The sequence below is a fragment of the Alternaria triticimaculans genome (genome assembly GCF_023758025.1).
Source record: "Alternaria triticimaculans strain BMP 0046 chromosome Unknown scaffold_1, whole genome shotgun sequence".
Lineage (NCBI taxonomy): Eukaryota > Fungi > Ascomycota > Dothideomycetes > Pleosporales > Pleosporaceae > Alternaria > Alternaria triticimaculans.
Window position 1 is genome coordinate 2619325 of NW_026055958.1, and position 24278 is coordinate 2643602.

Genomic DNA, 24278 nt, shown 5'->3' on the forward strand with positions numbered 1-24278 from the left:
ACAACCTCAACTTACCGAATGTCAGCCAGATCCCACAAGCTCATTCTATCATCGGATAAGCTGGTATTCAAAGAGGCTTCTGTCTCTCAAATTCAGATCACACAATACCATCATATGCTAGTCGCCTCGGAGCTCCTCATCAGCTAGAGATCCTGGATGGGGAGAAGCAAGCCTAAGGCTGCTCTAGCCTTACGCCTCAATTACACCAAAAGTTTGAACAGGCAAGCTTCGCCACGCTTTATACTACTAAGATATACTTGATGCCTCAGCTGGAGCACTTAGCGCCAATTTTCAGATCGCGTCAGGCACCAGCCCACATTCGCGGAGAGATCTCTACTTCAAAGATGATCCTCTCTTTCTAATGTCTCACACAACACCCCGCTGATCCATCATTTGAGTTTCTCCGCGACGACAATGTTCGTCTCTGAAGCGTTAATCACACATCGTGCTGCCGGGAGAGACATTGGCGTAACCAACATTTTCTACCTTTTTGGATGGCGCTGGATGGTCTGCTGCAGAGTGGGAGTTTAGTTCTTGTTAATCCAGTTCAGAATCCCCCCTTTGTTTTTCGTTTGGTTGCTCATCAGGTTCTTGTCAATCGTTTTCTCGAAATGCGGACTTGGAACAGGAGACTTCGCTAGTTCTGTCAGGATGCGCGGGTTTATACTGGTGTGTATGGTACAGTCTGCATGCCATGAAGTCAATACTAAAACATGCTAGCGTTCGTTTCTGAGGATCATCTCGCGACAAACGAATCCTGCATGGCACTTTTTCTGGCACATGTACTTTGTGTGCGCAAAAGACGGAACTGAATTCATTGAAGACTATACGGCAGCATGGAGCATTCAACAAGGGTTTGATAAAGAATTGATCATGTTTGTGGATAACGGCTGGCGTCTCGCGGTTCCCTGCTTAAAAGACGCAAAAGACAAGGCGCTTCTAGAGCATCTGCGGATGTTTTACGACCTGGCCCGGACGGGGCGCGGTGTTTTCGAGGTTCTTGGACTGAAGACAAGCCAGAGAATCGATATAGTAAAGGTATGAGATTATGAAAATCATTTACGCTATCGCCGCTCTTTTGCTAATGTTATAATTAATCATCAGCTGCAACAAGACCATGCAGTTGGCGATCGTCTCGGAGTTTCCCTAGAATTAGGTCGACATGGGTCCTACAGTCGCCAGATCTACTACTTCAGAGATCCATCTGATGTTACAGGAACTGCCATACGGGACAGGCTTGTGACGGAGGACGTTTTGACCGCGAGTCACCAACAAATCAATGCACTCAATATTGTGCGAGGCTGGGATCCACATGTCGCCAGCTTGGTCGTTCTCTTTCCGATTGCACTGAGTCTTAGCATCTCGATCATTTGGTCTGCTGTGGCAGTAGCAAGCTTCAAGGCGGATGTTCAGACCAGCTTTCAGACAGGTTTCACTATCGGAAGCTATGTGGTAACAGCAGGTACACTCAAACCAGCACACGTCTTGTTGATTGATAAGGGAGCTGACACAAACAGGAGCGCTTCTTATCGCTCTCGTCGCATTTCTCGATACAAAAACGAATGCCTCGTAGCATTCATGTTTGTAATGCAGTGCAAGGTTGCGTCTCAGAGACACGGATAGAGGAGTCTGGCAGTACTCATGAACTTTGCTTGTAAGAGAAACATAGCCGACGGTCTATTGTTCTAGCTCAATTGCCTAACAAGATTCCGCGCGCCTCACACTCGGCTTCGTATGTCGCCAATTGCTCCATCTTCTTTTCAACGATAGAACTCATCTCCTCTTCCAAGTTCTCGCTAAGCTTTTCATCTCCCGGTTCATGGAGAGCGCTCCAATATACCACGTCAACATCCCAGCCTTTCCTGATACCGTAGTTGAACCAGAACCTCTTTGACGTCCAAGAGTCTCGCATGCGATCAGCGAGAGAGACTATCTCTCTCGAATGTCCCTCTATCTGTTTTGCCTCAACCCTCGCCATGGCTCGGAGGAATTGCTCTAAGCGTGGCACGTACAAGGCTTCGAAGTCCTCCATAGCGAATCGCTCAAGCATAAGGCCAGGACTGACCATGGCAAGCCACCATGGTGGGTCGTAAGCGAACGGAGCGGGCATAGTATTGACGAACTCGAAATCTAGAACCGCCACGATCTTCAGTGATCCGTCATCATATCTGGCGAGCATGTTTTTGGGACGGAAGTCATGGCAATACGGTATGAATGGGCCCTCATCGGCTTCGGACGGAGGGTAATATCGCTCAATCAGCTGTTTGAACTTGTGGCGTGCAATGAAGCATCTCTCTGCATCCTGACGACTGTGTGCAAGGTTCCGCTGTACTTGGAGATGGACCAAATTCTCGTCTACACGGTAATGAAGGAAGGCTTGGGTGCTGGTGAACGCGGCTTTAGGAAACTGATCTACCGGGTAGTCTGTAACGACAGAAGCTAGGTTGTTCATGTTTGTGGTGAGGGGACGGTCAGTCACCGTCCACGCTCCCGACGTATCCTTGTTGACAGGTCCAATGGCCGAAAAGTGCAGTCGCGAAATCTGGAGCATGTAGTCGGCTATCTGCTCATATACAAGATCGACTTCTGCTTCTTTATGATCGTCTTGCAGCTGCTCCAAGAGCTCCGACAGCTCTGTGCCCTCAATATAATCCATGATGATATATGGACTAAGCTGAGAAGGGCTGTCCTTAGCTGTACCCCAGTCACGTATCTTGGGAACAGGTAGTGTGGTCTTCTCTGCCAGATACTCTAATAAGCGAACTTCGTTCTTGACCTTTTTCTCCAGAAATCTGGCAGCAGTTATTCCTCGCTTGGGAAAACGAATGATAACGATGTCTTCTTCGCCAAATCTTATGACAAGATTGACATTGTATGAACCTTGAAGGTATCTGACGAATTCTCCCGGTACATTGGTCTTCAGCTTCTCGCCTACGAAAGTGACTATCTCTTGGTTTGCGGCCTTTACCTTCGCCGCCCAAGCCTCGAGCTCAGCATTCCCAGCCTCCTCCGCGATTTTGTCAAATTCGGTCTTCATTACGATCAACACTTCTGTACGCGGTGCATGTCTGCGATATCAAAGTTTGCGTTTTGGAGGGCAGCTGTATATAAAATGCAAGGGTCGAGGGTAACGCGAGGGTTTGAGTGTAGAGTAGGCAGCAGTTCCGTGTCGATGGCCGGTGTCAACAAGCGCTAGCCTGATTTCAGTCTAGTGTTGTCGCGTCAGGATGTCGCGTCACGGCGTGGCAGTCGTCAGCCATTACGAACACCTACCATCCTCACACCTCACGAAGAACATAATGCGCCCGAAACCTAGAATCTCTCTAATGAAACCTGAAGCGTTCTTGGACTCCTGCATCTTCATTCATCACAAGCGCTGTCGGGGGGCGTGACGGGTTGCAGCAAGTGTTTGGCATTATTTGCTACATTGAACAACCAACACATTCCATGCCGTTCTAATACGACCAAGAAAGCATACAACATTCCTTCTCTCTCCGGAACCTGCGGCTCTACTTCCACGTGCTAGCAACGGTGGCCGCGCTCGAGCACCCCTTCGGCACGGTATACACGCGGTTAGCACCTGACTCGTAGGTCACGGTACCACTGCTTTCGACCTTGATGAACTTGTACTCGAAGCTGACACCAGCCGGAAGGTTGATCTTTGTCGACCAAAGCGGGTTTGCGGTGGTGTATTGGCTCGCAGATAGCGCAGGCGCAGACGCTGCGTTCCAGCTGCCGAGCTGGGCAATCGAACCAACGATCTTGACTGTCTGGCCGAACGATGTTGTGGTCTTCGAGTTGAACGTCACAGCTACTGTGGATACAGGCGATGCGCAGCCAGTAGGTGCCGCTGTCGAGGTTGAAGTCGCCTTCGTCGAAGACGCGGGAGCCTTGCTCGATGCTGGTGGTGTTGAGCCACCTGAGCCACTGCCAGTAATCTTAATGTCTGCGCAAGTCAGGTAAACCTGCGGTGTTTGGAACGAGTTCCACTTGAACGACAGCAACGTGTGGTTGCTTGAGTAGTTGGGGATCTTGATCTTCGAGCTGACTGTGTATCCGCCTGCGATGCTGGTGTAGCACGAATTGAGTGGTGCGTTGTCGACGCTCCTGCATTTTGAGCCATCATTGAAGCCACCGCCTACTTAGTGTGAGTATCGCGTTACTATCCCGAGACATTGAGATGTACTCACATGTGAACCAGTCATTCCTCCAGCAAGGCTGGCCCTCTTGGCAGTCAGAGTTGTAGCCACACGTCTGTCCAGCGACATCAGTGCACTTCAGCTCACCAGCCTCGAAGCAGTCTTCAGCAGCCTGCTTCTCGGCCTCCGTAGGAAGGTACCCAGGCGTCAGAAGTTTGTCAACGAGAGCCTGATTCTGGCAGATGCGGTAGCTGAACATGCCACCATGGTCACCATTGGCATCGAGGCACCATTGTACATCGACGACATCACCAGATTTGTAGGTGATGACAGGTTGTGAACCCCAGCGAGGACCGGGCTGGTTGTAGTCGACGGACACGCGGGCGTTGTAACCGCAGGGGCCTGAGCGGCCCACCGCTGCGGCGTCGAGGTCAGGCCACGCTGTAACAGGTTCGAGGATGGTACATTCCGGGCATGTATCAGCGCCAGACTGTAACGTGTTAACGACGGCACGGGGTATACCTCTGATGTCCCTAACTGGACGCCATAACTTACCTGAGCATTCAGACCAGTCCTGCTCATAGGAGAAGAGAGATAGCCATGTGCATTTGCACTGGCCACAAGAGCGAGAAGAGATGCAATCTTGGGGAACATGGTCGATAGATCTGTCGTCTCGAAAGGTCTTGGGGAGAAAAGAAGTAGTAGAGATCGAATCTTGAGCGATTGACTGACCTAGTGAAGGGCATTTGGAAGTTCATCTTTCCTGGCTATATACATGTTTCTCATCCAACATCGCATGATTAGCGGATCTTCGATGGCCTCCGTGGACGCGACGATCTCTTGTTCTCGGTCGGAGGTAGTCTCCCGGCATGCACATAGTTTCGGCTTCTATCAAACTTCATTGGTTTGAAGTCGGCATGTAGGTACCCTGGAGCGCTTGACTGACCACATGGACAGGCCCCAAGAAACACAATGAAGTCCACTTAATTGCTTCCACGAGTTTCGCGAGCCGCATAGCATTAGCATGTCCGGCACACACCCATGTACACCCCAAGTACCGTACCCCAGATTCGTGGAACATTGCTCCGTCAGATGCATCGACCCGCTCCGGGCACCAATTACTATAGTGCGTCCGTCTTTTGCACCAACTATCACTGAACAATGTAAAGCGCTTCGGTCGTTTGCCGCATCCATCGTAGTCCTCCATATCGTCGACTTCGCCATTGGCTCGCTGTCGGGATGATAGGAAACATGCTAACCTACCTAGGTAGTCACAATAACTAGTGCAACAGAATGATCATGGGGACTTCAGAACGCTTCTCGGCCCGCACCTTAAATTTAAACAGCATGTTTGATGCAAGCTGGGATGCGGGGAATCGAATTGTAGACGATGAGACTAACGAAGAGCCGAGTTGTATCGGTTACATTGAACGAGGCAAAGTGAAGCACCCCGGCATATTCTCTCGATCTCAAATACCACGTGCCTTACATTCAGCCTTATATGCATCCAGTTGCTTGATTTTCATCTCCACAAATACTTCCATCTCGGCCTTCAAGGCATCGTCTAGTACCTCATTACCCGGCTTGTGCAGCGCAGCCCAATAGACAGCATCAATACTCCAGCTGTCACTCATAGCGAGGTTGAACCAAAATCTGTTGGAAGTCCACGAGTCGCGCATGCGAGCGGACAGCGGTGCTACAGTTCCCCTCATCTCTTTCTCTTTCTTCTCCATAACCTGCAGGAACTGTTCGATGTGAGGCTCAAGTCTGTCTTTCAGGGCACCAAAATGGAAGTCATTGTCGATCCACGTGGTCGGTCGCAAGATAGTAAGCCACCAGGGCGGGTCATGGGCGAATTGCGCGGGCAGTGCGTTACAGAATTCGAAGTCCAGGACAGCTTTGACGTTCAGATCGTCGTCTACGAGGATATTAGACGGGCGAAGGTCCCAGCAATATAACTTTAAGGGGCTTGTTTCGGTGTCGGTTAACAGGTATTGGTCGATCGATTGCTTGAGGCGATGGCGAGCGATGAAACATCTTCTAGCGTCTTCACGGTTCTCCACGGCGTTTCTTTGGGTGTGAAGATGAGCTAGGTGTTGATCGGCGAGCTGCTCAAAGTAGGCCTTTGGAGATGAGATGCTTGTAGTAGGGAAGTACTCGGTTGGGTAATTCAGAATGTTCCTTGCTAAAATGTTCATGTTATCGGTGACAGGTCGCTCGCTAGCAACCCACTGGTCTGAACTGCTCATTCTTAAACCACCGGCAGCATTGAAATCCAGCTGATGTATTTGCAGCAGGTAGTCGGCTATTTGGCTGTAGGCATGAAGAACTCTTGGGTTGCCCAAGTTTTTCCAGAGTTCCATCTCGACACCGTCATCGGTTTTTGTAGGTCTTCGTAACTCTTCGATCAATGGTTTGCCTTTAACATACTCCATTATGACATACGGGCCAAGCTGTGACGGGCTATCGCTAGTCAGACCCCAACTGTATACTTTCGGTATAGGGATCGTGGTTTCGCGCAGCAAGTCCATGACTTGGACTTCGTTCCGAACTTTCTCATCCAAGAAACATGCAGCTGTTGTTCCTGGCTGGGGAAAGCGTATGACATATGTAGGCTTTGCGTTGAGTTTGACGACCAGGCAGATGTTGTAGGACCCTTCTTCGAGATAGCCACCAAACTCTCCCACAACATCACTTCCAACTTCTTTGATGACGAAGTCAACAATGTCCTTCTGTGCAGCGTCAAGTCTTTTCTTCCAAGCCTCGTACATCTGCTCTGCATCTTCTTGGGCTAGCGCATCGTAGAGCATCATACTTGTGGCTGGGGGTAGGTGTGAGTAACAACGGTTAGGCGGAAAGATTAAAAGACGAATCGCGGTAGACGGCGTTGTGATTGAAGTGCCAGGAGAGAAACGTATGTTTATGCCTAAGACACTGGGTCGGTCCGGTTGTGGCTAACTAACCTATTCGTGATGTAGCGCGCTCTCAGGTTATGTGACATTGCGGCACAGCACACGACAGCCACGTAATTAGGAAATATGATATGATACGACGACATGGACTGTAAGCTTTGCCCATTCTGTCAGATGTTCTGTCTTCCACTCCTGGCTAAATAACCACTGGATACTCATCCAGGTTCTGGGTCGTTCTCATTGCACTGTAGTTGCATCGCACACCCTTCTAACGTTCACTGAACTGTCCGTTGCGGTCATAGTTCCTCTCATTCGGCACGTCTCTTTCCCAGTTTCGGTGCCCACTGTACCGCAGCTTCGCGGAACCATCCGTCATTATTCGCTGGGCGACGTTGTCGTTTGGGGCCCGTTGAAATGCTCCATCTCGAAGTCATGGGGACAATCGTTCTGCCCTCCCTGGCTGTTCCAGATAATCCGAAGCGTAGCAAATTCGCGGGTACAGGTGTTCTCCTACGGCCAATAGCATATAAAAGTGGTGATCCGTGTCCGCTTAGCCCTCGAATTCCGGTCTACCACCCACATCCATTTCATTCTCAACACCGTACGCATCTTCGAAGCTCGCCAGCTTGACACCCCACATATCTCCAGCCTTTCCGGGTCTTCCCTCATCAACGTCGATCTCATCTTCACCATCCCAGTTGCCGTCACCGGGCCACCGGAAGGCTAACACAGCGCCGTCCTTCAGCCCAGCGCCCTTGGGACATTGCTTGACATTCGCTGTGCCTGCTTTCGCTCCACCATTGGCGCTTCCACTGGCTTTCGCTTTGCCTTTACCCTTGCCGCCCTCCTCTTCCTCTTCGCCGATGGCATATTCCCAGTCTCCTAATTCGAAACCCTCGTTTGCGTCGTTGATGTTCACTGGCCGACCGAGCTGGATGTCTGACGCGGATGGAGGTAGTGGTATTGACTCGCTGGTCTCGGGGTTCTTGAAGTCGGTTTCTTGTAGAGCGTCGTAGAGGTATGTCTTGATCGTATCGAAGGTGTGTAGAGGGTCGACGTGTAGGATGACGGTGGTCTTGTGAGCCTTGAGACGAAGCGTCCAGGTCTGCGGTGAAGGCGTCGCCATCGTGATGTGGCGGTGGAGTAGGATAGGGTATAGTCGTCGGACGTGTATTGTACGCGTTCAGAGAGAATATACAGGTATCTGCGAGTGACGCTGTAGTGTTCGAGGGATAGAGACGCGTTGTTGCTAAAGTAATGGAGGGGTTCGCGGGGAGGAAGGCGCGACCTGAACCCTTGCTAGAAATCTTGGCGAGTCGAGCTCACGAGCTTCCCCGATCTTCACCTCACATCTATTCCAGCCCGTATACCACGAGACTCACTTGCTTTCCGGATCTTCTTAAGCGCATTCAGTAAAGTGTGTCTAGTGTATCATCCGCAAATTCAGCGCGCGCTCGGAAGTCTGACGAAATCGGACTTGAGGCATCTCCGCACCACCTCCGCACCCGTCGCAAACCTCACCCAACGATCACCTTCTCAGGGAGACCACGACTGAACATCGCGCCCAAGGGCACCACAATTCAACAATGGCGACAACTGCGCCCACGCAATCCACAATGCCACCCCAAGAAATGCTCGCGACACCACCCCAACGGCCTATACAACCCCTCCCATACGCACCCCGCCTAGGCATGCCCTTCGACCGGCGCCTCCTCCTCACCACCTCGCTCTCATTCCTCTCCGGCTTCACGCTCGGCTCCCTAAACGCCGGCCACATGGCCTCCCTGCGCTTCCGCGCCGAAAACGCGCACCGCCTGCCCATTTCGAATCCCGGCTGGTACCTTTACCACAAGTCGAAGAACTACTACAAATGGCGCTACGGCATCGTTGAGGGATTAAGAAAAGGTGCATATATTGCAGCATGGTCGTCAGTCTTCTTCATCGTAGAAGAGAGTTTAGATGTGTTCCGGGGTACATGGAGCGCGGGACGTACGATGGAGGAGATGGAGGGTGTGGATGAATTGGATATGCGGAGGATCAATAAGGGGATAGCGGGGAGTAGGGATTTCATATCGAGTGGGCTGGCGGGCATGGTTACGGGTGGATTGTGGAGCGCGTGGCATCAATTTCCTGTTTCGACGGCTGCGAGAACGATTCGGTTGGGTCTGTTTGTTGGGGCTGGGTTTGGGCTGGGTCAGGACGGGTTAATATGGGCGAAGAACAAGTGGGGTGGTGATAAGCAGGAGGAGAGTTGGATTTATAAGGGTGCGAGGAATAAGATGGTTGAGGAGGATGTTAAGAGTAGTTTGGAGAAGGAGTGAGTTGGACTGAAATGAGAGGAGAACGAAACACAGAAGATACCAACAGGATCAGTATCAATGCGTAGAAGAAGCGCGAGGCTCACATAGGCGAAAGCTATGGTGGCAGGGTCAGCGCAACATGACGCAGATGCTTCTTGAGAGATCAAACTTCCCAGCGTCGAGGTGTTGTCATTTGATCAATGACCGAAGAAGGTGGCACGGAACATGGTGGAGATTGCGCAAAGTAGCAACAACAAACTCATCTCTCAAAAGCCATTTTGGTCTTGATTTGGATATCATTTGCACAGAGTAAGTTCCATCGTTACAGTCATGCGCATCGTCTACTTGCTTTTCGTCCACCACCCTACTCCTTGTCAAAGCGCACTGCCGGCTGTTCCCGAATCCAGCTCAAATCCACCTTGTGACCCAACAGCTCCCTAATATTCGAAACCCCATACTTCATCATCGTCGGCCTCTCCAGACTGAGTCCGAATCCGTAGACGCGCATATCCTTGGGCAGACCCATAGGCTCCAGCATCTCTGGCCTGAACATGCCACTGTTGCCAATCTCGATCCACTTGTCGAGACCGACGTGGAAGCCGAAGATCTCCATACTGGGCTCGGTGTAAGGGTTGAAGGCAGGTTTGAAGCGGAGGTTTGTCAGGCCCATGTTGGCGAAGAAGTCTTCTAGGAAGCGCATGAGACCGCCTAGTGTGAGGCCGAAGTCTGCGATGACACCTTCAATCTGGTGGAACTCGGCGAGATGGGTTGCATCGACGGTTTCGTTACGGAAGACGCGGTCGATGGAGAAGTAGCGGGCGGGGCGTGGGTCTTCGGCGAGGCGGTGGAGAGCCCATGTTGAGACTGCGGTTGTGTGCGTGCGGAGGACGAGGCGGAGGGATTCATCCTCTTCCCATGGGTATCGGTCTGTGCAGTATTAGTATAGGTCCATGTTCAACGGGGGTTTAGATAGAAACGAACATCCTATTGAGCCGAAAGCGCCTTCTTGGTGGACCTTCTTGACGTCTTGCCAGTACTTCTCAAAGTCCCTGGGCTTCTTTTCCTTCTTCTCGCTCTCGGGTGTAGAGAAGAGACGTTTTGATCCAGCCTCCATGCGGTCCATTGTCGCTTCATTCGCAGGGTCTAACCGCGGCTTATCGGCTTTTGGTGGGTATGAAACGAAGAAGGTATCTTGCATGTCGCGGGCGGGATGTTGCTGTGGTACGAAGAGCGCGTCGAAGTTCCAGAAACCAGTGTCGACATAGCTAGAGAGTGTCAGTCGCATACAAGTATGACATCTGGACCAATACGTACTGTCCTGTAGGCATCTCTACGAAGCCTTGTGAGAAGAAGATATTCCTGAACTCTTGCCTGACCTTGTTCAGGGGATGTAATGCGCCAGAATCTTGGTTTGCGCCGAGCGCAGCGAAGTTGTATGGCTTGAAGTTGGCGGTCTTCCATGCATCGTTCGTGAGCAGCTCCACAGTCAAGTCTGTGTGTTCTACTGGTATTTCCTTCGCGTACTTGGGTCCCTTTGTGATGGTGTATGTGATGACTTTCGTAACGGTGACGAGCTTCTTCTTCTTCAGCTGAGCGAGGAGTTTGGCGTCGTCGAGAGATTGGGTGTCTTTGATGCCTTGAAGGAGTTCGCGGTTGAGATCTTTCGGCTCTTCGGTCTGCAGGAGGATGATGTCGCTCCCGTCCTTCTTTATCCACTTGTTCTTGAATCCATTGCCCTGTCCTACACTCGCAACTTCCTTTCCGAAGACGTTCTACGCGTTGTATCAGTCGCTCATTCTCAATGTGGTCCATGATGGCATGCATACAGGTAGGTCTGCGATTGGGACTCTTTCCTTCTCCTTGACGTACTGCCAGACCCTGAATTCGTGACTGCCATCCGCTACTATGCCTTCCGACTCTGGTGTGAGAATGACTTTTTCCGAGTCCAGTGATTTGTATTGGACCATCGAGCGACTCGCTAGCCTGTCCAGCGCAGCCTTGATTTCGGCTTGCGATATCGCGGGGAAGTCTTCATTGCTCTGGAGGGGCTCCTTGGTGTCTAAGAGATCGAGAATTTCTTGTGTGAGATTTTGGCCTTTAGTCTCGAGCGGTACGGGCACAGGGCCCCTTGTTCCAGGCATTTTTGCGGTTGTGATAGAAAGTTAATTGCTACAATACTCCAGTCACGAACGTGGGGTTGCGGCGATGAGTCGAAAGTGGAAGGGTCGTCGGAGATTTGAAGGCCCGTTCGGAGTTCAGTGCCACTTGATTGGCTTGTCGGCGGCGCAGCCTCGCAGCATCTCCAGCACTCACCTGCCTGCAGAACCGAGCAATACAGTTGAATGTGCTCTACGCGACCAATTTTCTTCTTCCACGTGTACGTCATTCAGGAAGCATACGTCTGATCACGTCCATGGGCTGCTAGCCATCTATGAAGTTTCTTACGAAGTCGGACAATTTGCTTCGCCATGACCGGACACAGATTTGCTGATAAACCAGACACTGCAGGTGCAAGTTCGCTTTCAGATGCGCAAGTGGAATGGAGCGAGGTCAATGAGACGACACAGACAGACTGACGGTTTCAAAGAGATTCCCAACATTGGGGTGCACTAACAAAATCGACGATGACATGTTTGTCTTTTGCGGCTCGCGCCTTGGATATGCCCACGAGACACAGCAACTTGCTTCTTCGACTGTCCTTCAAGACAGCGCGCATCGACGCGGGTGTTAAGTCGACCTGCTTGGGCCTCGTTTCATTCTGCTACTACGCATTACACTTACATCAACCGCGTTGCACTCGTGTCGCCTGGACAGAAGCCTACAAGATTTCTTGGTCATGCTTATCCGCTATCGGTGCATACAATAGTCCTATGCGCCTTCTCGCAAGCCAAGAGGCGCTGCGCTCTGCTAGCACAACGCTGTAACTCACTACAGTCCCCACTAGTTCTCATGATCAAAGCTCGATCCTGCAGAAAAGGCGCACGCGTAAAGGGCCACGCAAGTTCCAAGTTGCACTTGCACCTCAAACACGCAAGCAAGATCTGCGGTCGTTCTGCCAACTAGCGTATTGTGCCCACACACCTGGAAGCTGTCGCTCTTACCAGTCGACTACCGCGCCTGATACGCGATCAACATGCGATCGCTCTCGACGGTCGAAAGAAACACCAAGGGCTAGACGTCGTAGAGCGTTGGCCTCCGCTCGGTTCCAGAATCGCTTTGGGGAAGTGTTGAAAAAGCGAGCTAGCTGATCCCGAGACCAAGTGCAGACGGTAGCGTTGTGGATGGTATCGCGGACGTGCGCACATGTTATCGAATGTTATCGAAACTGCATCGCGATGTCTGTATTATAGGCGGTATTATTCGCCGCGGTTACCGGGAATCATCGACGAGCTGTGGTCTCAAGCTATACCTCTCAGGTTTTGGAGTTGGTGTCTCGAAAATACAGTTCGGCATGGTGCTTACGCGCCCGCGCTGTTGCTCCTGGAAACGACCACCGGTCGGCGTGTTGATGATGTGCGCATGGAGAGGGTTACATCTCAGACGGGATCCACGCGGTTCAACGTCATCGGGTGGGATACCATGTGCTCCGGCGGAGTTGTGCCCTTGTTCTGCAGCAGCAGAGAGTATTGGAACTGTGGGGCCTGTCAGAGGGGCCGAGATGGCTCAACACCACTGACTGCAGGCGAAGGACAGGTGACATGCAAATTGACAGCTTCAGCATATGAGGAGGCAATGCAACAATATTATATCAGCAGCTAACTGCTCAGGCGTCCCTGCGACTGGGCTCATCGCCTCGCTGAGCTGAGCCCACTTCGCGGTGGCTCGATGGGAAGGTATTTTTAGCCTAGACTGTTCCGCCCGCGCCGTTCGAAGAGGACGCGTATGCTGGTGTCGGATGCAAGCCTAGGGGCGCTGGCCAAGCCAATCACAGACAACGCCACCTTGTCGCTGCGAACGCCCAGGGGTCAGGGAACGGCGAATTTGAGCATCTCGCGATCGCATCATTCGCCCAGCTGCGTGTGTCGCGGCAGGGGAAGTGCAGAGTCGCATTATTGAGGACCCATCGCAGGACCCAGCCAAGTACGTCAAGAGTTGCAAGACGTCAAGAAAAAATAGAAGCTCCGCTCGACGTTGTTGAGGCGGGAGGGCAGGCCGTTGCATAGTGCGCTTTGCCATGGCTCATGCAGGGCCCGATAGAGTGAATTGATAGCTGGGCGCCATTTGATTTGGTGGCGGGCTGCGCTCGACGATAACGCAGAGGCTTCACGCCGTCGCTGCTGAGAGCGCTGCGAAGACGCGGAGGGGGCGGATCGGCTGTGATGGGCAGTATCTGGAGAGTTCTGCACGTCTTGGAGTGGCACCGGTGCGTGGGCTAGCCTATACAGTCCCGCCGTGGTGCTCCAGAAGTCGGTGGTTGACCCTTGTAAGTTAGCGCTACAGTAGACGGCAGGTGCGAGGCAGCGCTAGGCTGTCTGGGGCGAGCAACGAGGGAAAAAGGGTCGGTCGCTCCTGCTCAGCCCGCGCTCTCTCCCCAACGCCCAAGCCATCGCCAGAATCCTGCCTCCGTCTCCAGGACAGTCACTCGTTTCACTCTCCGCTGTCGTCCCAAGTGTCGTGCCTGCTTTGCTCTCGACCTCACTCGCGCGGCCGAGTTGACACCACGCACCTGCATCCCGACTTGCCGAGCGACCTCCTTTGCGCAGCCTCGCCGCAGATGCGATAGGCAACCCACACGCTGCACAGCACATCCGCACACACAATCTCGACAATGGCCTCGCGATTCAACCCTGGCAAGCTGTTCATCCGAACGCGCTTCAACTACGAAAAGGTGCCCGGCCAGGACAGCCAGGCCTCGTCACCGCTGCCGCTCTTCAGCAGCAAGTCATGGGGCAACAAGTACCGCCAGCCCGCTTGGGCCAACCGCCTGCAGCGCCCACGACTCTCGTTCGCGCGTCTCATCACTCTCGCGGTGACGATAGTGCTGCTGGCCTCGATGCTCGGCACGGGTATCTACAGGAGACACAGGTGGAACGCACAGCAACGGACAGGCGATGAGCGGAAACAGTACCACTGGGAACACTACCCTCGGTAAGCATCCAGTCACAACTCAACCCTTCGCACGCTAACTGGTCAGGTTAAATGGCTTCTTCAATGGCGTTCGCACGCTTGTTCCCTACGGCGACTGGGTGTCAGAGCAGGACTTTGTCAAGTACTCGCAAAGCCCCAACCCGGAAGACAACATCAAGCCCAAGTGGCCGCACATGTCCAAGGAGGACAAGGAGCCGCCGCTGGAGCTACAGCCATTCGACCCATACAAGTTTGACTCGCCCGAGTACCTCAAGGAGCACGATGAAGTCAAGACCTGCTACCTCGACGAGGAAGAGAAGATTGACCTCCCCGACATCTACGCCTACCCCGGCATCCCTCAAAACATGACTGCGCCCTTCTTCGGTTCATATGAGGAGATTGGCTTTGACGACAAGAAGTGTTTCGAGCGCTTCGGTCGTCTCGGCCCCTACGGCTACTCGTACTCTCGCGACGAGGGCGGCCTTGACATGGACGGCAAGTCTGAGAAGGGCGGTGCCGACAAGCTCTGGAGCTACGAGAAGAAGGTCGACTACCGCAAGGTGAACTGGGCGTCCGCCATGAAGCGATGCCGTGAGAAGAACGCCCACCGCTTCAAGAAGAACACCACCGCCGAAGAGACTGCACCCGCCAAGAAGAAGGTGCCACGCCACGCTTACGTTCTCCGTACCTGGACCGGCTACAAGTACAGTGACTACCAGATCCTCACTCTGCGCGCCATGATCAACGAGCTCGCGCTGAAGTCCGGAGGCGAGTACGATGTGCACTTCCTCCTCCACGTCAAGGACGATAGCCTCCCTATCTGGTCCTCGGAAGAGATCTACCAAAAGGTCATCGAAGACAACCTACCCAAAGAGTTCTGGGGCATGGCGACCCTCTGGTCTGAGCAGCAAATGCGCATGTACTACCCAGAGCCATTCCCCAACAACGTCTACAACCACGCCAAGGCCCCCGTCCACTCTGTCTACCGCAGCGCCCACTTCGCAATGCAATGGTTCGCGCAAGCTCGCCCAGAGTACGATTTCTACTGGAACTGGGAGATGGATCTCCGTCTCAGCGGCCACTACTACGAGTTCCACAACAAGATTGGCGAGTGGGCCAAGAAGCAGCCTCGCAAAGGTTTGTGGGAGCGATCATCTCGCTACTACATTCCTGAGCTTCACGGATCCTGGAAGAACTTCACCGAGATGGTTGAGGAGGAGCTCTACAACAGCGACGAGAAGCCTGTCTGGGGCCCACCCAAATTCGAAAACACCGGCATGCTTCCCAGCCCTCCCGAGACCGAGCCCCCACACTCGTACTCGCAAGACAACTATGAGTGGGGTGTTGGCGAGGATGCCGACATCATCACATTCAACCCAATCTTTGATCCGGCCAAGACCAACTGGGTTTTCCGCGACGACGTCACAGGTTACGATCTCGAGCTCCCGGAACCCCCGCGGAGATGCGCTATCATTACTGTTTCGCGTCTGTCGAAACGCCTATTGGATCTTATGCATCGCGAGACATACCTCATGAAGCACCACATGTTCCCTGAAATGTGGCCTCCAACAGTCGCTTTCCACCACGGTCTCAAGGCCGTCTATGCTGCACACCCCGTGTACTTTGATCACAACTGGCCACTCGAAGCCCTCGATGGCACCTTCAACAAGCCTCCTAAGCCGACCGACAGCGTTTTCGGCTGGGGTGAACATAACCAGCTCGGCAACAGCTTTTACTACAATGCTGGCTTCTCATCCGAGTGGTGGCGAAGGTGGCTCGGCTCTCGCGAGAACGACAAGGGTGGCCCACAAGAAGAGGAAGCCGGCACCGGCCGGTTATGCATGCGCAATACGCTCTTCCACCCCGTCAAATACGAAAAAGGATCTGAGTGACTTTCCACGCTTCGCAAATATACCCCTTTAATTGCTGGCTTTCTGGGTTTCCTTGTTTGTCGCTCTGTTTGCCGGCGCCGCAGACGTGCTTGTTGATAGATTCTCCTTCCCTCATTTTCTGACTTTCGCATATTCAGCGCTCACTCTCCCATTGTGGCGTTTCAACATCGGGCGGCGTATCACGGCGTTTTTACTTATGAATGAACATACAGTTCTTAGCTTGTCTTTCCATTTCGTCTCTCCGGCATTGCGTACACGAGCACCGGATTGTCTTATTTTTCTCAATGTATACTTACTTCACACGAACAAAAGCGGTGGAAAGTGTAATTAGCCGTACTCAACGGCGTCCGTTCTTTCAGTGAGCCTGTTTGGATCTGAGCGATGGAACCCTATCAAATTGTTGGCAGGCTGGTCTGAGGTCGAGATTGTCTCTTCCTTCCCCAGCTTCACCAGGACGTTTGGAGGTGCCGCATGTGGATATGTGTAGATGACGGGAAACTTGTGCTTGGGTACTTATTCCTATGGTTTAAACCAACCTAAAGCTGGTCACTTGTTGTGGTTGTAGAACTATGAAATGCAATACAGATAATCACATAGTATGGTCCTCATCTCGTGAACTGCACTTGTGGGTAGTTACTCACCATTTACCCCGCATATACCTTGATACCTGAACATATTGATCGACCGTGATGACGACGTAGTTGACTATAAGCTTCATACCCTTATGCAGCTCTCAAGATCGTACATTAGCGTTACCATAACAGAACAATGGAGTCTTCCTCCTCTGGACCCGAGTCTCTTGGCGGACCGAAGCGCACTTTCGCCAGCTAATAGCGCGTCGGATCGTGCCTGCACATCATTGAGTGGTAGAGCGGGGATGATCGACTGGGTTGATAGCGCGTGATAACACAATCAAGTTTTTGTACGAGGATCCTGTGCCATGCTACTGCCAGCGCCGAAAAGATGTGTTTCGATCAATGTCTCGTACGCCATATCTAGCGAGAAGTGTGGTTACGATGCGGCATCGCACGTGCGGTGCCGGCCTAGAGGACGCGTACTCTAGCCTGCCAGACTTCGTTTTCACGTGGCTGGCCCGCACTTGCACTCCCTTAGCCTCAGATAGCAACGACACCATACGACACAGGATGCAGCTTGAGTAGCCGCCTTTAGTAACAACGAGACTGCGAACGCGCAATCGGCTTGAACGAGCTCCACATTCACAGCAGCTGTGAATGACACGCTAGCCGATTAGACTCAGCAAATCCATGCGGGCTAGAACAATGAGGCCGGCAGCGTGGGCGAGTGAGAGGTCTTGGCGCGTGCTTGATCGTCCTTGGCTCTGCGCGTCGGCCCATCATCGAATTCGGCTCCTGCGCTCGCCATGTAGAAACACGATAACGGGTTGTTGCGACCCTCTCTCCATCGTCTCGTCGGTAAACCTCGTTTGGCCCTTCTGCGATTGCGCTGTTATGCTTCACTTTGGCTACATGCATCTTTTCCCACTATAGCGTCATCGACATTGGATCGACAATACCCCGAACCGCGATAACGAGACGGTAGAACAATGCGCTTCATACCGACAAGGCCCCAGTCACGATGAGACTTCCTGTAGAACTTTTGGTTCTGCTCACGCACTTCCTACATCTCACCACCTCGCTCCCTCTCGAACGCCGCAGCACACCCTTCCGCTCATTCCGCGGCCTCACGCCCCTGGTCAACTCCTTTTCCAATGGGCATACCTACGCGCACGCGCCGACCAAATACTTTTACGAATCTACATTCAACAGCCACTACGATGGACGTTTCGCATCTTCCGAGGTGCCCTTCCAAGAACGTATATGGCATCTCAGGCTTATGCTGAAGGCGTACACCGACACGATGGAGAGGATTGGAGTACAAACATGGATAATGCATGGATGTTTGCTTGGATGGTGGTGGGGCAAAAGCTTGATGCCGTGGGATAAAGACTTGGATTTCCTCGTAGAAGAGGACGGCGCACGAGAATTGGGTACATGGTGGAACATGACAATTCATCAGTTCAACGCTCGAGAACTGGGGCTTGAACTTGCACCAGACAACGAGGATGGTCAGGTCAAGCAGAAAGGAATCATGCACGGCTTGGAGCATCAGGACGAAGATGCAGAAACGCGCTCGAAGCGTCTGGCATGGGAAGAAGACATTAGGAAAGAGGGCAAGAAATACCTCCTAGAGGTAAACCCGAACTACACCAACAAATCTACGTCAGACATATACAACCACATCGACATACGCTGGATCGATGTAAACAATGGGCTGTACATCGACATCACAACACTCCACGTCGCACCGGCCTCGGAACAGAATTCCATCGCCAACTCTCCCTACTCCAGCACCCATCCCTCAGCCCACGAATCCGATCCTGACGCCTTCGACGACGAAACATTACTCTATGTCAAAGACACCCACGCCTACCTCAACACCCAAATATTTCCCCTTCGACAATCCACACTAGAGGGCGTAAACGTAAAGGTCCCGTATGCATATGAGGAGCTGCTGCTAGAGGAATATGGTACAGACGCCCTGACAGAGTATTGGTACAACGGATATCAGTTCAACAAGAAGACAGGGCAGTGGAAGAAGAAAGGGCCGACTGAAGACCAGAAAGCCTATTTTAGGAGGAAAAGCGGAAAGGATTTGGGGAGATTGAGCAGTACTGGGAGAATTGGGCATGGGTGGAAGGGGCACGGTGCGCTTGAGGGAGCACTGAAGGAGGAGGGTGTACAATTGGACGTCGAGAGGGGGAGGTGGGTTGAGTAGAATAACAAACCGTGTATAAAGATGATTAAGTACAATGCAAAACCCTCCATCTAATCGAACCTCATCGTCTAGAGTCCATGTCTACAGCCTTGCTTTTACGCGCGGTTCCTCTTCAAACCCCACTTCCCCAAAACGTATCTCCTCATCTTCTTCCATCTTGACTCTACGCTCCAGCTCATCAACCACCCCATCGATCCGCTTGAACGCCCAACTATGCTCAAACCGTGGATACAACATGGGTCTTTGATCAAACCTGTTATCAGGACTGTAACCCGCTGCGTGGACCGCCGGCGTCACCGCCGCCATCTTATGCCTGTTGTTACCATAGAAAGTCCAGAACCGCTTCACCAGATCTCCCACTTCCCTCGCACTCTTCCTGTCCTGCCAGTCACACAGCAGACGCTGGAACATGTCGAACGGCCCCAGTCGCTCTTCACTGCGCAGCTTGGCAAAGACGAAAAGCTCTTGATGCGTCATGCCGTTTTCCTTGTCGTCGCATGAACCGAAACTAGCGGGCTCGAGTTCAGCGCGGGGAATTGCGTCGAGGAACTCGTCTAAGATGGGTAGGGTGAAAGCGGTACGTGCCCAGCGGATGAAGGATCGGAGTTGGATCTTGGAGATACTGCCGATGGGGCTGAGGTCTGCGGAGCTGCAATCGTGCTTTGTTAAGTTGCCCCTGAGGGACTCTTCCACGTTGACGGAGCTTAGGACGAGGAGGCCGCCTCCGCCGGGGTGGTTGCGGATGACGGGCAGGGTGCGGGCGAGATAGTAGGCTGTGGTTGAGCGGATACGTGCTTGCAGGTTTTGGAGTGCTAGGTTCTCCGCTGAAGAGCCTCGGAAATCGGGGGTGAAGCCTGTGTACTGAGGGAGTAGATCTCGCTCGGCTCGGTATACGGTATCGATGGACATGCTGATGTGGTGGGCGCCCATGCCGTCTGCCAGACGCTGAGCTCGTGAACGTGTTTCTTCGGACGAGCATTCTGACATGCCCATGTACACTGTGTGCAGGATGCGGTTGCAGAGCTCCTGAGGGGTCTTGGGCAGCCAGTCGTTTGATCCTGTGATGCGCTGGATGTCTGATGCGACCTCGTTCCCGTCTTGAAGCGCGTCGAAAACCAGATAGCACATACTCAACACCATCACTGATGTCGAGCACGAGTCAATACCGCCGCTCAGTGGCGCTAGAAAGCCGACGCATTCGCTGCGGCGGAGGTAATGCCAAAGATAACAGGCTGGTCCCATGGCGATCTCTTCTTCCAATGTGTGAAAGCTTGGGCCCCGGACAATAGGATGATGATGATCCGGGCGGAGGCTGGCAAGCTCAGGGCGATACAAACTGCATGCTACGTCTACACGGGGCGTGGTAAGGTCATCGAGGGGCTCCGAGACTGCTTGTTTCGCCCGATACGATTCAACCTCGTCCAGATCGACGACAGCGGTTACCACCTCAACATCGTGGACCGAGAACCTTGGGCCTTGAGAAACTATTTCTCCGTTCACCAAGATCATCGGGCCACCGTCGTAGTAGCTTTGATCGCCATCGCAGCCATGCTGGTTCGAGTAGAGGATAACTCCCCCAATGTCTTTGCTGATATTCTGCAGTGAAGATACCAGGGAGTCGAAGTTCCCGACACTGAAGTGATTGGCTGCAGAGACCGTCAACACATCAGCGCTTGTCGAGCTCAAGGCTGTTGGAAGCAAATCTTCGAGCCCAATCAACTCGTCGGATGTGATGGCGCCGATACAAGCGCCTGAAGTGGAGAGTAGAGCACTGCCGAAGGGAACGACGCTGGTGCCCTGCATGTCCGCAATGAAGTCTGGTAGGGGAAATGCTTCGGGTGGAATAGTGGGATCCCAAGCGGTAAACCACCTCGACTCATTATAGTTGCCGTCAGTCCTCAGAGTTGTTTTCGGACGTATCGAGACAATTCTACCGTTGTGTGCCATCACTCTGCTGACGGGTTGTTAGTAGATTATCGGAGCAACGAAGCATTGTACTTGCCAGATGTATCGGAAATCATGATGCTTGATTGGCATACCAATGTCTACGAGCATGTTGTCACAACACTCATCCGTGAGGATACCAATGAGTGCTTCCCAGCAATTGGTGTATAGCTCGTCCTCGTAGAAATGATCATGACAGCCGTACCCACAAATCTAGTTTGGTTAGCGGGAACGATGGTACAGCAAATGTGCTTAACGCCTAATATGTAGGTAGCCTTGTGAAGCACTAAGTTCCGATGGATGGCAAAATTTCGAGGTGTGGATGACCAGAGAAGTGTCTCAGGCGTGGAAAAGCGCCTTCGAGAGAAGATAAACAAAAAAGATAACTTACTTCCAGTTCTGGTCCAGCGCGCAATGTAGCACCCTTGGCTTTCGCTTCGCGGATGCTCTGCTTGATACGGGTAGAATTGCCCTCCCAATCCAGAGCCCACTGAGCAAGCGAGCATGATGCAACGACGATCTGGCGACTCATGATGTGATTGCTTGAGGCGAGTCTTGCAATCGGGAACTTCAATGGAGTCGGTCGGGGTGATCTAGAATTAGTTGAGAAGTCGCAGTGAGCGTGGAAGAATTGCGAGACTTTGAAGTATGCGCTGAACTCAAATAGACGGGAGAAGGAATAAGGTGAATGTAGAATTGTGGATTTCGTTCCGGTGTCGCAATCGAGTCGTGACAATCGCGCAAGCGGCCAACAGAACCACGCCGACCATTATCATCTTGGTGAATAGCCATTGTTTATGAATGATCTCTAGAACCAAAGGGATAGTCCAGTTCGCATTAGTGAGGTGTGATGAACCACGATGCCGATGCAAAGGGATTACCTTCCTGTCTCGTACCTGCAGCGGTCGCCAATCCCGAAGGGAACCAGCGGGTAACACCCCATTCGACGGCAACCGAAGAATGGGGCGACGAGGTTTTATTGGATTGTTGGTGGTCTGCAAGGTTACGGGGTGCTCGCGTAGGTTAAGTCGCAATGTCCGACCTGGGAAGGACTCGAGGTGTTAGAGACCATGCTTGTCTGAGTAATCCCTTCTCAACCCCCTTTTACAAATCGAGATGGACTGCATGAGAACATTTGCCAGGGACAATAACATCTTGATAAAATCTGATCTGTAGGATTTGATCGCCGACAACCTTCCCGTGAAGTTTCAGAGGTTGCCCTGTCTCATGCACGAGGTACGAATCCAGTCTTGTTGGTCAGGCTGGCATGATGTGTCAGACGAGAGCCAGACTTCGACACAACTGGAGGATCTGAAATGGAATTTTGCTTTTTGCCGACGCGTCAATGGAAATGTTGAGTAATTGGGAATATGCATATCCATTGCTGTTGTGTTAGCGAGCGGTCGTTGGCCCAGGAGGATTTGCCTGGACCCATTGAGTCGATTCGTTGCATCATCTTGGTGGCTGAGTTCATCTTCGCCGTTGCAACTCGTATCATACCTAGGTAATGAAGGAAAGTGTGTCCTTCACTTAATTTGACCAGGTGTGAACAAAGACGCATGACGTAATGAAGGACGGGCGGTTAGTCGTTTTCACGGCCAGGTCATCGTCGGGACCTGCGGGCGGACTAGAGTGAAAGATAACTTGGCGTCATAGGTACGGAATTTGTCCGCTGGTGCTTAGGACGAACTGCGCGATGTGGAAAGACGAAGCTGGGAGTCTGGGCATGGTGTTTAGTGGAGTTAAGAGCTCGAAATGCGCTAGCTCGGAGCCGGATCGGAGAACTTAGCATCTCCGATCACCGTCTTCATGACACCAGCATCAACAACACTCGCGTCGGATGCCTTACATCCAGGACACTGTAAACACGCGGTACTATTGGCTCGATACACCGGCTCAGTCGTACTACAAAACGGGCCATTTCCGTATTGAAGATTCGCAATGTCGAAAAACTTCAGATGGTTTTAAAGCGTAAAGTCCGATGACTACACCCGGAATCTCTATGATGGGCGTATATGCGTGGCTTGGTTCAAGACGTGGCCCGACTAAGATGACTGATAGATCAGAGTAGCAAAGAGGTATATAAGGTAGGTGATCATCAACTTTCGTATCTACCAACATACTATCACTGTCAAGACATCATTCACATCCTCACCAAACACCAAAGCCCCAAGATGTCCAAGTCTAAAATCGCCGTCTTCGGTGCCACAGGCAACCAAGGCAACTCTGTCGCCCGCACCGTCCTCACCGACCCCTCCCTATCAGCCTTGTACAGTGTCCGCGCCCTTTCGCGCTCTACCACCTCCCCCAAGATGCAAGAGCTACATTCTCTCGGTGCAGAGCTATCCGCAGCCGACATGGACGACCCCACGACGCTCCCATCCGCCCTAGCAGGCTGCACGCACGTCTTCCTCATAACAACAACGCAATACACCGGCTTCACGCGCGAAGTCGAAACACGCCAAGCACGCGCCGTATGCAGCGAAGCCATCAAGCAAGGTGTCAAATACATCATCTTCAGCTCCATGTCGCACCCGTTCAAGATCAGCAACGGGAAGCTGAAGAACGTAGAGCATTTTGACGACAAAGCTGAGATCGAAGAGTATATCCGCGGTTTGCCTGTTCAAAGCGCGTTCTTTGCTCCAGCATCGTTTATGCAAAATTTTGAGGGCATGATGAAGCCCCGTCCTTCTCCTGCGAATGACGGTACGTTCGTATTGGGGGATATCTTGCCGGGCGACACTCCTGTACCGTACATCGACATCACCGAGACGGGAAAATGGGTTGGGGCTATCCTTGCTGAACCAGACAAGTACGCCGGCAAGTTCTTTGCTGCAGCAGAGGCGTTGTATACGCCGAACGAGGTCGCCGAGATCATGAGCAAGGTGACGGGGAAGACGGTCAAGCATGTTCAGCTTCCAGATGAGGTAGTCAAGGGTTTCTTCCCGGAGGGGTTCCGGGAGCAGTTGTATGAGATGTTCGTGTTGAACAGGGAGTATGGGTATTATGGCAAGGGGCAGAAGGAGGCTGTTCAGTGGGCGAAGGAGCAGGTCAAGGGGGAGTTGACGGGGGTGGAGGCGTTTTTGAGAAAGACTGGCTTCAAGTTGGAGTGATGATATACGATACATGGCGCGGCAGGGTGTACTGTAAGGGCGATATTGGTGGCGGAGAACAATGGATTCATGCTTGAGCAAATGGTCGGCGCCATATCTTGTAGTGTTACACGCT

At 52.4% G+C, this 24278-nt stretch overlaps 10 protein-coding genes across 10 annotated transcripts; 4 read left to right on the top strand and 6 right to left on the bottom strand.

Moving 5' to 3' along the window:
• Positions 1 to 1690: 1690 nt before the first annotated feature.
• J4E78_000859 (uncharacterized protein) lies at positions 1691 to 3066 on the bottom strand (the record flags this gene model as incomplete). Its single annotated transcript, XM_049361520.1, has 2 exons — positions 1691 to 3031; positions 3058 to 3066. 2 exons carry the CDS (start codon positions 3064 to 3066, stop codon positions 1691 to 1693), a joined length of 1350 nt encoding a protein of 449 aa, XP_049226803.1.
• Positions 3067 to 3509: 443 nt separating this feature from the next.
• Positions 3510 to 5090, bottom strand: J4E78_000860 (uncharacterized protein; the record flags this gene model as incomplete). The annotated part of the gene is made up of 4 exons (XM_049361521.1): positions 3510 to 4138; positions 4191 to 4629; positions 4695 to 4866; positions 5086 to 5090. 4 exons carry the CDS (start codon positions 5088 to 5090, stop codon positions 3510 to 3512), a joined length of 1245 nt encoding a protein of 414 aa, XP_049226804.1.
• A 518-nt stretch (positions 5091 to 5608) lies between these two features.
• J4E78_000861 (uncharacterized protein) lies at positions 5609 to 6952 on the bottom strand (the record flags this gene model as incomplete). Its single annotated transcript, XM_049361522.1, has 1 exon — positions 5609 to 6952. The coding sequence occupies one exon, from the start codon at positions 6950 to 6952 to the stop codon at positions 5609 to 5611; it is 1344 nt and encodes a 447-aa protein (XP_049226805.1).
• Positions 6953 to 7601: 649 nt separating this feature from the next.
• On the bottom strand, positions 7602 to 8177 carry J4E78_000862 (uncharacterized protein; the record flags this gene model as incomplete). Its single annotated transcript, XM_049361523.1, has 1 exon — positions 7602 to 8177. The coding sequence occupies one exon, from the start codon at positions 8175 to 8177 to the stop codon at positions 7602 to 7604; it is 576 nt and encodes a 191-aa protein (XP_049226806.1).
• A 460-nt stretch (positions 8178 to 8637) lies between these two features.
• J4E78_000863 (uncharacterized protein) lies at positions 8638 to 9372 on the top strand (the record flags this gene model as incomplete). The annotated part of the gene is made up of 1 exon (XM_049361524.1): positions 8638 to 9372. The coding sequence occupies one exon, from the start codon at positions 8638 to 8640 to the stop codon at positions 9370 to 9372; it is 735 nt and encodes a 244-aa protein (XP_049226807.1).
• A 343-nt stretch (positions 9373 to 9715) lies between these two features.
• Positions 9716 to 11492, bottom strand: J4E78_000864 (uncharacterized protein; the record flags this gene model as incomplete). Its single annotated transcript, XM_049361525.1, has 4 exons — positions 9716 to 10278; positions 10333 to 10616; positions 10666 to 11123; positions 11178 to 11492. 4 exons carry the CDS (start codon positions 11490 to 11492, stop codon positions 9716 to 9718), a joined length of 1620 nt encoding a protein of 539 aa, XP_049226808.1.
• A 2627-nt stretch (positions 11493 to 14119) lies between these two features.
• Positions 14120 to 16310, top strand: J4E78_000865 (uncharacterized protein; the record flags this gene model as incomplete). The annotated part of the gene is made up of 2 exons (XM_049361526.1): positions 14120 to 14439; positions 14486 to 16310. 2 exons carry the CDS (start codon positions 14120 to 14122, stop codon positions 16308 to 16310), a joined length of 2145 nt encoding a protein of 714 aa, XP_049226809.1.
• Positions 16311 to 17906: 1596 nt separating this feature from the next.
• Positions 17907 to 19106, top strand: J4E78_000866 (uncharacterized protein; the record flags this gene model as incomplete). The annotated part of the gene is made up of 1 exon (XM_049361527.1): positions 17907 to 19106. The coding sequence occupies one exon, from the start codon at positions 17907 to 17909 to the stop codon at positions 19104 to 19106; it is 1200 nt and encodes a 399-aa protein (XP_049226810.1).
• An 81-nt stretch (positions 19107 to 19187) lies between these two features.
• J4E78_000867 (uncharacterized protein) lies at positions 19188 to 21582 on the bottom strand (the record flags this gene model as incomplete). Its single annotated transcript, XM_049361528.1, has 3 exons — positions 19188 to 20923; positions 21146 to 21263; positions 21442 to 21582. The coding sequence occupies 3 exons, from the start codon at positions 21580 to 21582 to the stop codon at positions 19188 to 19190; spliced, it is 1995 nt and encodes a 664-aa protein (XP_049226811.1).
• Positions 21583 to 23224: 1642 nt separating this feature from the next.
• Positions 23225 to 24163, top strand: J4E78_000868 (uncharacterized protein; the record flags this gene model as incomplete). Its single annotated transcript, XM_049361529.1, has 1 exon — positions 23225 to 24163. The coding sequence occupies one exon, from the start codon at positions 23225 to 23227 to the stop codon at positions 24161 to 24163; it is 939 nt and encodes a 312-aa protein (XP_049226812.1).
• Positions 24164 to 24278: the final 115 nt, after the last annotated feature.